Here is a 13,739-nt window from a genome sequence, read left to right as displayed (position 1 = left end):
AGAGTGGGATTTGGCCAAAATAGTACTAACTGTAAACATGTGCATTTGACAAAATAATCTTAACAATATTCTAACAAGCATTTAGTCTCTCCTTATTTTAATAGATATGAGCTTGTAACAGCTCCAGGGTCCTGAGGTCTCATAATTCGGTTTCCTCCCACCACTCAAAATAGATTACCCGCTCTAAATCGCCCCTAGGTGTGACTAAGTACATTTGTGAGTGTGTAGTTCCCCCGGTGACCCTGGTCGGGATGAAGCCATAACTGAATATGACAAAACGAATGAATAGAAAATTTATTGCAGAATCAGATCCTCTGTAGAAGTGCATGAGAATTCAAGCAGTAACAGATTTAACAATAACACAAGATCATACAAAACAGATCGATGCGACATTGTGCTACGACAAAACAGCAGACAACTAAACAAAAAGCTTTAAACAAACAAAATGGAACAGTCAGGTTCATTTTTTAATATCAAAAGGCCTCCTAAACCTATAGCTTTGTAAAAATGGCCTTGGCCTGGTTGGGCACCCTGCAGGCGCAGTTGGTCATGTCTGAGGAAATTAAGCCAGATTGTAACACCTAGTAATAATGTACTTTTTAAAGAGAGCTTGTATGGTGTAATAGTAACAGCCACCAGTAGCGCCAGTAGAGTTCCAGGGGTTTAAATCCTGGGCTGGTCTCAAATACAGAAGGTGGATGGTGTTAGTGCACCTTTAATGCAGGAACAAAACCCAGATAAATAGGGGGGGTTGCATTAGGAAGGGCATCCAGCATAAAAACTGTGCCAAATCAAATATGCAGACAAATTATCTTCACAGGAAAAGCCGAAAGGAATCCTTCATCAATGTCATTTTTAATGCTCTGGCATAAACAGACCTTTCTAATATTAAAAATAAAATAGCCAGCCGGACTGTTCTGTCTGAGCTGAAATGCATCTTATAATAAACTCTACTTGTATGTGCAGTATAATATTTAATCTCCGACCCTACACTGACCTCTACTGACCTACAGCTTCTACCTCAGTCTATCCTCCCGCATGTGCAGGGCGTAACTTCAATCGTAATGATTCTATAAAAACGTGCAGCAGATGGAACGACGGAAAGTCCGGCCTTGAATCGTCGTGTTGATTTTAGGATCCAGTACGTCCGAAAATAAAGAGAAAAATTCCTCTGTTTCCTGTTTGTTCTGCGCGTCCCTTCTGCGGTAAACTCCACCGCGAGTGGGGGTCAGTCCAGGTACTTCTCCGCCCGCAGGATCTGGCAGTACATCAGCATGGAGAACACCAGGGCTAAGATCTGAGGGAGAGACGGGTGGAGGGGGTGTTTGTTTATACGACCACGGAAAATAAGGAATGACAGAGTAACCGTCTCAACTCCTCTGCGGAGGCTTTGTGTAAGGGATTGTGTGTTGTGATTACCTGGACGATACCGAGGCAGACGCCAAATCCCAGTACTGAGGTGATGTTGCTCAGGAGCAGAGCTTTGGCCTTCTCATAGCACGGCTAGAAAGGTGACAGGAAAGAGAATTTTCAGATGAGAAAAAAGTCAAAATGTCACTCAAATTAATGTTAGCAAAAAATGACCTGACATCAAGTTATTAGTCAAGTTTTAGGTGCAGGGAAAAAGGATCACATGATCACACTTGATATACAGTGTATCACAAAAGTGAGTACACCCCTCACATTTCTGCAAATATTTTATTATATCTTTTCATGGGACAACACTATAGACATGAAACTTGGATATAAGTTAGAGTAGTCAGTGTACAACTTGTATAGCAGTGTAGATTTACTGTCTTCTGAAAATAACTCAACACACAGCCATTAATGTCTAAATGGCTGGCAACATAAGTGAGTACACCCCACAGTGAACATGTCCAAATTGTGCCCAAAGTGTCAATATTTTGTGTGACCACCATTATTATCCAGCACTGCCTTAACCCTCCTGGGCATGGAATTCACCAGAGCTGCACAGGTTGCTACTGGAATCCTCTTCCACTCCTCCATGATGACATCACAGAGCTGGTGGATGTTAGACACCTTGAACTCCTCCACCTTCCACTTGAGGATGCGCCACAGGTGCTCAATTGGGTTTAGTCCATCACCTTTACCTTCAGCTTCCTCAGCAAGGCAGTTGTCATCTTGGAGGTTGTGTTTGGGGTCGTTATCCTGTTGGAAAACTGCCATGAGGCCCAGTTTTCGAAGGGAGGGGATCATGCTCTGTTTCAGAATGTCACAGTACATGTTGGAATTCATGTTTCCCTCAATGAACTGCAGCTCCCCAGTGCCAGCAACACTCATGCAGCCCAAGACCATGATGCTACCACCACCATGCTTGACTGTAGGCAAGATACAGTTGTCTTGGTACTTCTCACCAGGGCGCCACCACACATGCTGGACACCATCTGAGCCAAACAAGTTTATCTTGGTCTCGTCAGACCACAGGGCATTCCAGTAATCCATGTTCTTGGACTGCTTGTCTTCAGCAAACTGTTTGCGGGCTTTCTTGTGCGTCAGCTTTCTTTCTGGGATGACGACCATGCAGACCGAGTTGATGCAGTGTGCGGCGTATGGTCTGAGCACTGACAGGCTGACCTCCCACGTCTTCAACCTCTGCAGCAATGCTGGCAGCACTCATGTGTCTATTTTTTAAAGCCAACCTCTGGATATGACGCCGAACACGTGGACTCGACTTCTTTGGTCGATCCTGGCAAAGCCTGTTCCGAGTGGAACCGGTCCTGGAAAACCGCTGTATGACCTTGGCCACCATGCTGTAGCTCAGTTTCAGGGTGTTAGCAATCTTCTTATAGCCTAGGCCATCTTTGTGGAGAGCAACAATTCTATTTCTCACATCCTCAGAGAGTTCTTTGCCATGAGGTGCCATGTTGAATATCCAGTGGCCAGTATGAGAGAATTGTACCCAAAACACCAAATTTAACAGCCCTGCTCCCCATTTACACCTGGGACCTTGACACATGACACCAGGGAGGGACAACGACACATTTGGGCACAATTTGGACATGTTCACTGTGGGGTGTACTCACTTATGTTGCCAGCTATTTAGACATTAATGGCTGTGTGTTGAGTTATTTTCAGAAGACAGTAAATCTACACTGCTATACAAGCTGTACACTGACTACTCTAAGTTATATCCAAGTTTCATGTCTATAGTGTTGTCCCATGAAAAGATATAATGAAATATTTGCAGAAATGTGAGGGGTGTACTCACTTTTGTGATACACTGTACATATGATTTGATGTAGACTTGATAGATATGTCTAGTTCCCTCTATTTGCCTCATGCACAACTTGCCAACGAGTAAAACCATCCACATGGTTTACATTATAGCCGTCGGGTGGATTTGACCCCCTTCTGACCCCTCGTTAATAACCTCTCTGACCTCTTCCCACCGGTGGCATGGGTCAGTATGATCCCTGCAGCAGGACTGGGGGAGCTGACCCGTACTCGTGGTGTTGTGCCAGTCGGTGTGGTTGCTCACACCACAGCATTTAAACTGCAAGAAACAGCGAGTTGTTCTTACGTTACAAAATTAAATGTTATAAAGTTAATTAATAATTAATTGTTGAGTGGAAAGTTAAAAGCTCTTACGATTCTCTGCATGTTGTCCCAGGATCTCTGCAAACCCTCGTTAGTGCTGTAGTCCTTCATTCCCTTGATCAGGTCGTCCTTCGCCTTCTGGTCCAGCTAAATACGAGAACATGGGGCTACTTGTTTAGGAACATCATGAATATCATAGATCTCTGTAGATTTCTTGCTTGGCAATTCCTATGTGGACAGTGTTCCAACAGCTTAATGACAGACCTGTTGGATTACATCTCACCTTATGGGCAAATATCTTATAACAAGACAGTTTGGAATTTCTCTCCACCATGCACAAGAGCCCACTGTTCCATGCATTGATTAATGACTGCAGTTAAACCAGCTCTGCTCACAAACCTCAGTTCCAGAAATGTTGGGACGGTATAACATGTAAATAAAACTGGAAGCAGTGATTTGTGAATGTACTTATTACATGTCAATAGTGAGGACTGAGGACACCACTGATCCTTTTAGTGGTGCTACATAAATCTGTGCACAACCATATGAGGTCTTTAATGTTATAGTTTGTGCGGCACAATGTGGGTCTAGCACCCACACTCCCGATTACGCGGTGGGTAGCGCTAAGTGGGTAGCACTGTCGCCTCACAGCAAGAAGGTCCTGGGTTTTATCCTCAGGTGGGGCGGTCCGGGTCCTTTTTGTGTGGAGTTTGCATTTTCTCGTCGTGTCTGTGTGGGTTTCCTCCGGGTGCTCCGGTTTCCTCCCACAGTCCAAAAACGTGCAAGTGAGGTATTACACAGCCATGTAGTAACCATGAAGGGAAGAAAACATGAGCATGACATTAAAATCTCCGTACTGGTGACAACGTGGACGGTCCTTTTCTTCACTGGCCCTGTCCGGTCTAATTCTTGTGGTTGTGTTACACCAACGTGCAGCTTAACAAGGAGACAACTAACACACTTTATGCTTTATGAATAAGGCCCTACCTAATTCAAGGGCGTGAAAATCGCGCCACGGACCACAAAACGACCCTATTCCAGTGCAATATGGAATTTGCTGTGGAATTCAAACTTTAAGGTTTGTGTTAATGCGATTTAACATTTTTTTATTCATGTAGCGTTCAAGTGCCTCACGTTTACTGGTTCACTTGCACGAAGAGGCGTCCTAGCAATCCTACAGCAATTCAGTCAGCAATCGCTTAGTCAAAACGTCCAAGATGTCGAAGTATTTCCGTATTTGAGACCGTCGCTGGATGTTCTAGGTTTACATTCAACTATTAATGTAGCTGTGCTGTGTATTATAGCTTCCATTTATCCTATCATTTCATTTATGAGTGTGCTTTAATGACTGCAGTGAAGTGTGGCTCTTTTCATGAAAAAAACCCGTGAAATCTGTGATTTTTGAAAAGCAAGGTCCATGAAATTAAGCAAATATTTCCATGAATTTAGTAGGGCCCTAGTTATAAATAAGCTGGAACCAGATCGGGATTTTGAAGCATCACTCTGACAGGAAAAATCGATTCCCATCCTTCCTACCATTCATGATTTCATCTGTGCTTCCTGACTGTACAAGCACACACAGCCTCAACACTGCTGGTGTTTGTTTAGATGCTCAGAAGCGTCGTTGTCATTTTTCTCTATGTGCTGTATGTTGTAGGTTCTCACCTCTTTGTGGAAGATTCCCAGAATGAGAATCAGAGTCACTTCAGTCAGGAACAGAAGCAGGAGGATCACAAAGAACTGTAAAGAAAACCAACATCAGCCTGGTGAGCACAGATCTGTAGAACTTCAGCACTTTTATTCAAAGCCATTTACAGTTATGACTGAATACAATTTGAGAGAGTTCAGGGCCTTGTTTAGGGGCCCAACCTGGTCCAGTACCTTATTCAGTAAGCTGACACTGAATGATCAGGTCTGAACATTTGATTCCATAATCAAAAACCTTCTATTATTATCATATCTCCAAAACTGATTGTGTTTATTCATTCTTTTATTACCCAGAACTGATTTATCTTATTTTCTTATCTTATTTATCTTAGAACACACTTATCTTTATGTACACAGACAGAACATGGGCGGCACTGTCCACAGTCAAGCAAGCTTCTCATAAATGTGAGCTTAAAAGCTGTTAGCATGAGAGAACCACCAGCTTCTGCTATTTGTCCATGTGGTTAACAACTAACTTAATTTGAGCTTTAGGTTGCATCAGCCTCTACTCTCATGTCAGTGTGAAGCTTGCTTGACTGTGAACAGTGTCACTCATGTTCCAGAAGATTCTAATTCATAGCAGACCTGTTTTTTCTTGTTCCTGGATGGCATTTATTTATCATAGCCCAAGTTCCCATCAACCTGTGATGACAGTTTGGGTTTTCTTTCCATCCTTGGCAAGGGACCACTGTTCCATGTACTTTGTATTGAGTTCAGTCCAAGTCTAAGTACAATATGTATGTGTATGTAGAACATCTTACCGTCATCAGCAAACATCGCTGCTCCTTCAGAGCTCCGAGACACCCGAGGAACCCCGTCACCATCGTCACGCCGCCAGCCACCAGCAGCAGATTGGCAGCAGACAGTGATGGGAAGGACAGCGGGAGGGATGAGAACTCCGACTGGTTGAAGGAAAGCCACACACCTACACCGAACAGGCCACACCCGCCCAGCTGTTGAGGCGAACAAGAGAAGGCGGATTAAATTAGGTTGATTATTAGTTAATATTTTAAAGAATTTATATCATTCCACTTTGAGGCTACAGTTTAGGGAAGGCCCTGCTCTAGCACTAACACTGTGCACCAAGCACAAGCCATAAAGCCATGTTATGAGTCCTGACCTCAACCCAACGCAGGGCAGTTATAGCCTAGTGGTTAAGGTACTGGTCCAGTAATCAGAAGGCTGCCGGTTCAAGCCTCACCACTGTCAGGTTGCCACTGTTGGGCTCTTCAGCAAGGCCCTTAACTCTCAATTGCTTAGACTATGTAAGTCGCTTTGGATAATAATAATGTAAGTCGCTTTGGATAAAATTGTCTGCTAAATGCTGAAAATGTAAATGTAAACCCTTCTGACCAGTTTTGGAATGAACTGGAATGTCTGATCTAGTACGTAACCTCACACAGATCTTTCCAAGAAAAGTGTTGCCTATTACAGCTACACTAATGGTTTTGGAACAGGATGTCCGACCAGCTCAAGGTCAGATGCCCACATACTTCTGGATCTCACCGACATTCCATTTTATCCTAAAGGTGTTCAGTCGGGTGAGGTCAGGACTCTATGCTACTCTTTTTATTGAAGATAATTAAACATTTAAGGTGCAGGTTATCAGACTTTGAACTCACCCAGAAGATGAGGTTGAACATGAACATGAGATATTTGACGCAGCACAGGCAGCCCCGCGACACGGCCATTCTGTAAGAAACAGGAAACGGACACACTGATCATCAAAACTCCTGCTGGACCTCTTTAATAGATCTTTAGTAGAATATATAAATATTTAATTGTACCACTCGTGTCTGTTTCTGATGTGTGTGTGTGTGTTGAAAATACAGTATTTATTAATACATTAGGATTTTAATGTCATGTTTTACACACTTTGGTTACATTCATGACATAAACGGTAATTACTGCTTACACAAGATTCATCAGTTGAAGTTTTTCATATCAAACACAGTCATGGACAATTTAGTGTCTCAAATTAATCTCACTTGCACGTCTTTGGACTGTGGGAGGAAACCGGAGCTCCACACAGAAAGCACTTGCACTTGTCAACTGGGTATCTAATCCAGGACCTTCCTGCTGTGAGGCGACAGTGCTACCCACCCAGCCACTGTGCCACCCTTAAAAATACAGTAAAAAAGAGAGACTATGTGACACCAGCTTGGCTGGACGCTCAGACAAAATGGACCATGTCTTAGAGGGGGAAGCCAGATGGAGTGTTGCCTCCTTTCTGCTGCAACAGCGACTCCTACTGTCTACTATCTGGTTATAAGAGAGCCTGGAACCTGTGCGATGGAGAAATACTAAGAGCTGAGCGTATTCTTCCACACGTTTTAAAGCTCTGTGAACGAATCAGCCGCTGGCTGGTGAAAAATAAGCAACCTGTAACTTCATTTGTTTTGAAAGACATTTGCTAGTCTGCGTCTCTCCTCAGCCAGCATACGTGAAGTGTATGTGGCAGAGGGATCACAATAGGAAACTGAAAATGATTAAATTACAAGAAAAATCAACAAATAAATAGGCAGCAACTGAAATCATATTACACCAGACAACAAAAAAGGGGGTTAAAATCGACCTTGTTATGGGCGCAGAGATGTTTTGTCCTTCACCCTTGTACAGTAGGTGTGAATGTGTGTGTGCATGTCCTGTGGATCTAAATATGTAAGATATTTTGTGTATCTGGACATGTTGTAGCTTTCACCCTGACTCCACTGGAATTCACTGACCTGCTCTGCTGACAGGAAGTGCGTTTTCCTGACAGGAAGGAACCACCCTAAGCCTGTGCCGCTGATACACTCGCTTCACAAGTCGAACAGACCCGAAACGCTGCTACAGCCTAAACGTGTGCGCTACTGATCCCAATAATGGAACAAAAAGTTTCTGAACGGTTCTTTAAATGACTAACAGAGTTTCAATTTACAGATCTTCTTACTGGTTCCCTTTTACAAAAACACTTTGTAGAACCCAACAATAAGCAAAAAAAAGCAAGTAGCACCTATCTGAGGTCTTTTTAACACACCACAGGACCTTTTTAATTGTTCTAAGAAGCTAAGCACTACAACCTCATTAGTAAGACACCGTGTGGTGCAAAGAAACCTTAAACATTACATTTACATTTGTGGCATTTAGCAGATGCTTTTATTCAAAGCGACTTACAGTTGTGACAGTATACAGTCTAAGCAATTGAGAGTTACAGGTCTTGCTCAGGGCCCAACAGTGGCAACCTGGCAGTGGTGGGGCTTAAACCGGCTTCTGATTACTAGTCCAGTGCCTTAACCACTACAACAAGCTACAACTGTCTTATTTATGATTTTCTGCAAACACTTTCATCCAAAGCGACTTACAACCGCGTGGCTGAACACAATTTAAGCCACAATGATGGCAAGTCGGCAGTGGTGATGTTTGAACCAACGACCTTCTGATCACTACTCCAGTATCTTAACCACTGAGATAAATGTTTTGCTTTCGGAAAAGCAAGACCTTTAAATGTTTTCTTTAAAAGGAAATTATTTTACCAAAGGACTCAGAAGTTGATCCACATACTGGCATTAGAATGTGTTTATACTATTCCTGTCTGGTTCTGGTTCTTCAGAGGGACAGAAGTGGTTCCTTGAGGAACGGTAAACAGTTGTAGGTTGAAAATGTCTTCTGAATCTTGATTTAGGGTTTATTACATGTTTATGGAGTTTTAGGGGGTTTACTGCAAGTCAGACAGGTTTTTTTACATGTTGTTTTGTTGTTTCTGGTGACCGCAAAACAAAGTATCCTCAGTGTACAGGAACATTGCCATTATCCAAGGTACAGTCAATTAAAAAAGCTCCTCTGGGGTTCATTGAATGATCTTTGAGGGTTCTACTTGGAACAAGTACCTGCTGGACTTTAGAATTCATCTTAATGATAAAATGAATAAAGCAAATCTACTTCAATCTAGACCAGAAACTTAACACGAGGTTCAGCAGGACGAAGGAAGCTCATGGTCAGGATGCTTGCTGGAACCGTTTGTGTAGTCACAGCAAATTTAGGAATTAAAGATTTTAAGCAACTCAAACATGAGAATAAAACCACAGTGGACTTTTTAATCACACGTAACGCTGCTGGTATGAGAAAAAAGTGGAACCACATGGAGGTGCCCTGAGGTACTAGAATCCACACGGAAACCTAATCCTGAGCCTCGCATCAAACCACCACCTCCCCCCAACCATCACACGCTCGATGATGCAGTTAAATATCTGTAAAGGGTCGGTGACCCGGTGTTGGTTGTCCTGCTTTGCTCTGCAAACAGCAAAAGTTACTGTGGAAAACTATGTAATGTTTTGTATGTAGTATGTGTGTAGTACAGTCGAAAGCATTCCAAGTAGAAAAACCTTTTGGACAGTTCTTTAAGTTTAATATTGAAGAAAAAAAGCTTCTGCTGCAGAACTGATCCTTCAGGAGCTATTAACATTTTCTGTAACTGCTAGTACATGAAAGTTTTTCCTTCCTTATGTATCCCTATACTGAAAATAGCCTTAATATATTTTACAGAGTTCTTTAAGGTCAAAGGAACGAACTATCATTTAAGGATTCGTCAAATAATCAATATTTCTTGAACATGTACATGTACGCTTATGTTGCATTGTGTAATGGGTACATGGGTTCTGCCCAGAACTCATAATCATCTTTTTGAGTCCTTGTGAACCCCCTTTTCATAAAAAAATATACTTAAAAATATATATATATATATTACCAGAGTTTGTTCTTGAACTCAAAGGACTTTCCAAATATACAGAGGTTAATTTAGAAGGGGTTTATACTTTTTCTTTATGGTTCTTCAGAGGAACAGAAGGTTCTGTAGGTTATTGGATTTTGAAAATGAATTTAAATCCATACGCTCATGTTTTATGGGGTTTTATGGGGTTTATTGCAAGTCATACCGGTTTTTATTTACATGTTGTTTTGTTGTTCCTGGTGAAAGTACCTTCAGTACACAAACATTACCATTATCTGAGTTACAATCAATAAAAAATGCTCATCTGTGGTTTGTTTATTGTATTTGGGGGGTTCTACTTGTAACAATCCATCAACAAATCCATCTACTACAATAAAACGATCCTAAATCTTATTTTGTTTGTCCTTTGCTTTGTAGTACCATTCTTACAGAACGTATTTTGAACCCTTTTAACCCCATTTAAAATCCAAATTTATATATATATACTGTATATATATATATATACAGTGTATCACAGAAGTGAGTACACCCCTCACATTTCTGCAGATATTTAAGTATATCTTTTCATGGGACAACACTGACAAAATGACACTTTGACACAATGAAAAGTAGTCTGTGTGCAGCTTATATAACAGTGTAAATTTATTCTTCCCTCAAAATAACTCAATATACAGCCATTAATGTCTAAACCACCGGCAACAAAAGTGAGTACACCCCTTAGTGAAAGTTGCTGAAGTGTCAATATTTTGTGTGGCCACCATTATTTCCCAGAACTGCCTTAACTCTCCTGGGCATGGAGTTTACCAGAGCTTCACAGGTTGCCACTGGAATGCTTTTCCACTCCTCCATGATGACATCACGGAGCTGGCGGATATTCGAGACTTTGCGCTCCTCCACCTTCCGCTTGAGGATGCCCCAAAGATGTTCTATTGGGTTTAGGTCTGGAGACATGCTTGGCCAGTCCATCACCTTTACCCTCAGCCTCTTCAATAAAGCAGTGGTCGTCTTAGAGGTGTGTTTGGGGTCATTATCATGCTGGAACACTGCCCTGCGACCCAGATTCCGGAGGGAGGGGATCATGCTCTGCTTCAGTATTTCACAGTACATATTGGAGTTCATGTGTCCCTCAATGAAATGTAACTCCCCAACACCTGCTGCACTCATGCAGCCCCAGACCATGGCATTCCCACCACCATGCTTGACTGTAGGCATGACACACTTATCTTTGTACTCCTCACCTGATTGCCGCCACACATGCTTGAGACCATCTGAACCAAACAAATTAATCTTGGTCTCATCAGACCATAGGACATGGTTCCAGTAATCCATGTCCTTTGTTGACATGTCTTCAGCAAACTGTTTGAGGGCTTTCTTGTGTAGAGACTTCAGAAGAGGCTTCCTTCTGGGGTGACAGCCATGCAGACCAATTTGATGTAGTGTGCGGCGTATGGTCTGAGCACTGACAGGCTGACCCCCCACCTTTTCAATCTCTGCAGCAATGCTGACAGCACTCCTGCGCCTATCTTTCAAAGACAGCAGTTGGATGTGACGCTGAGCACGTGCACTCAGCTTCTTTGGACGACCAACGCGAGGTCTGTTCTGAGTGGACCCTGCTCTTTTAAAACGCTGGATGATCTTGGCCACTGTGCTGCAGCTCAGTTTCAGGGTGTTGGCAATCTTCTTGAAGCCTTGGCCATCTTCATGTAGCGCAACAATTCGTCTTTTAAGATCCTCAGAGAGTTCTTTGCCATGAGGTGCCATGTTGGAACTTTCAGTGACCAGTATGAGAGAGTGTGAGAGCTGTACTACTAAATTGAACACACCTGCTCCCTATGCACACCTGAGACCTAGTAACACTAACAAATCACATGACATTTTGGAGGGAAAATGACAAGCAGTGCTCAATTTGGACATTTAGGGGTGTAGTCTCTTAGGGGTGTACTCACTTTTGTTGCCGGTGGTTTAGACATTAATGGCTGTATATTGAGTTATTTTGAGGGAAGAATAAATTTACACTGTTATATAAGCTGCACACAGACTACTTTTCATTGTGTCAAAGTGTCATTTTGTCAGTGTTGTCCCATGAAAAGATATACTTTAATATCTGCAGAAATGTGAGGGGTGTACTCACTTCTGTGATACACTGTATATATAAAGGTTTTGTGTAGATCTGTAGGCACAGAAAAAAATAATATATTTAAGAGACCAGCAGGAAACATGACCATGTCTTAATGATTCCTTATAGAACCACTCATCAGTAAAGTTTACAGGTACATTTGTATTTCTTCAAGGGTATTAAGATGTTGCTGCAATCAATCCTAAATCTTCTTTAGTTTCTTAAACAAAACCCTTTATTGAACTTTCAGTGTTTATGATTGACCGTGACTAGTGACCTCGGTTTTTATATAAATAGGGCTAGTTTACGTACATGTGCACACTTCCTGACTTGCCAAGGTCAGGAAGTAAAGCCAAACCTTAACCTTCACTTTATTCTGAGAGGAAGTTTATCTGGATGGTCAGATTTATGGCAGAACACCAAAAACTCAGAAGCTGCTAGATTAAACTGTCTACTCTGAAACAAACTTTAAACCACCGTGGGCTTACAGACGACCCTGTGAGGAGAAAACCACTGATTTAAAATTAGCACCCTGCTGATCTGGAGCACAACCTGCTTCGACATAGAATTCTGTTGACAGGTTCTACAAAGGGACCCCCAGACAGGCGAGGAACAAATAATGGAGCTGTACCTGGTTAAGCTTAAAAGAAATTAATTAATAAGTGAAAAGAGTTTGGTAGGTGATCTCAAATCTACACAGTACAAAGTTCTAAAGGTGTAAAATCAATTTTTGGACTGTTCAAGAACCCATCCTGTTGTCCAGCAGTGAAGCAGGTCGTGATATCGGGCATCTGTGATCCATCATCTTGTTTACATCTCCATAATGACATGTAGCACAAAAAAGACACTTTAATTTACCTGACTGCGGTTGAAGGAGTGCAACAGGCTGCCTGAGAGAAATCTTTAATAAATCTTCTGGAAGTGTTTGGGTGTTTTGCTTTTATCCTGACTCAGATTGCACCAGGTCGAGTCCTGATAGATTTTTGTAGCAGAAACCCAAAGCAAAAAATTCCTTTTGGTCCTCTTGGCCCTTAGCAGCACTCAGTTCTTCACTTACACTGATATCTTCTCAGCTCTTCCTTCAGTTCCTTTTGGATTCCAAATCAGAAATCAGAAAATAATGTTCCTCACGATCTAAACTAACTGATAAATCTTTCCATGGTTGACGTGGTTCAGGGTTCAGCTCTTTATCCTGATCTTCTCATCGCCGTCCCTTCGCTCCTCTGTCGTTTCCTTATTTTCTGTTTCTTTCTCTGCCTCGTTCCCAATAAGTTCCAGATGTGGTTACCAGCCCTCCCCTCGCCCCCTTCACCCTTCTCTCTCCTCCCATTTCCATTTGTCATACCAGAATCCATTTTTGCCAAGAACCTCCTCCTCTTAGAAAGCCTCTCTTGTCCCTCTCTTTGTCCCCCGTCTCTTTAATTAGATCCCGGGGATAAACAGTCTAAACAGTCATGACGGATTCTTTGTTCCTCAGCAGGGGGGCGTCGTTCGTGTGATCCTTAGTGATCCTGCATGTTTTATCTCCAAATGACACTGAGACACTCAAACTATTTATAGTGACCATACAACATGAAAAAAGGAAAATCCAAATAAACACAGATACATGTGGAGCTTTCAAAGTGTATCTGCTGGGTATTCTACACAAAT

At 42.2% G+C, this 13,739-nt stretch overlaps 1 protein-coding gene across 1 annotated transcript; it reads right to left on the bottom strand.

The window, feature by feature from the left end:
• Positions 1 to 279: 279 nt before the first annotated feature.
• On the bottom strand, positions 280 to 13,317 carry tspan4b (tetraspanin 4b). Its single transcript, XM_062984765.1, has 8 exons — positions 12,948 to 13,317; positions 6,888 to 6,957; positions 6,027 to 6,218; positions 5,224 to 5,298; positions 3,610 to 3,705; positions 3,401 to 3,514; positions 1,420 to 1,503; positions 280 to 1,297 (listed from the first exon to the last, which is right to left on the bottom strand). Exons 2-8 carry the CDS (start codon positions 6,954 to 6,956, stop codon positions 1,229 to 1,231), a joined length of 699 nt encoding a protein of 232 aa, XP_062840835.1. The 5' UTR covers position 6,957; positions 12,948 to 13,317; the 3' UTR covers positions 280 to 1,228.
• Positions 13,318 to 13,739: the final 422 nt, after the last annotated feature.

Source organism: Trichomycterus rosablanca, chromosome 22 (assembly GCF_030014385.1).
Source record: "Trichomycterus rosablanca isolate fTriRos1 chromosome 22, fTriRos1.hap1, whole genome shotgun sequence".
NCBI lineage: Eukaryota > Metazoa > Chordata > Actinopteri > Siluriformes > Trichomycteridae > Trichomycterus > Trichomycterus rosablanca.
This window is presented reverse-complemented; position numbering and strand designations above follow the sequence as displayed.

Coding starts and splice junctions, on each gene's coding strand:
- tspan4b (XM_062984765.1), bottom strand. CDS start 6,956: ATGGCCGTGTCGCGGGGCTGCCTGTGCTGCGTCAAATATCTCATGTTC. Junction 5,299..6,026: donor AGCGATGTTTGCTGATGACG/GTAAGATGTTCT, acceptor TTTTCTTTACAG/TTCTTTGTGATCCTCCTGCT. Junction 1,504..3,400: donor CATGCCACCGGTGGGAAGAG/GTCAGAGAGGTT, acceptor TCACCTTTCTAG/CCGTGCTATGAGAAGGCCAA.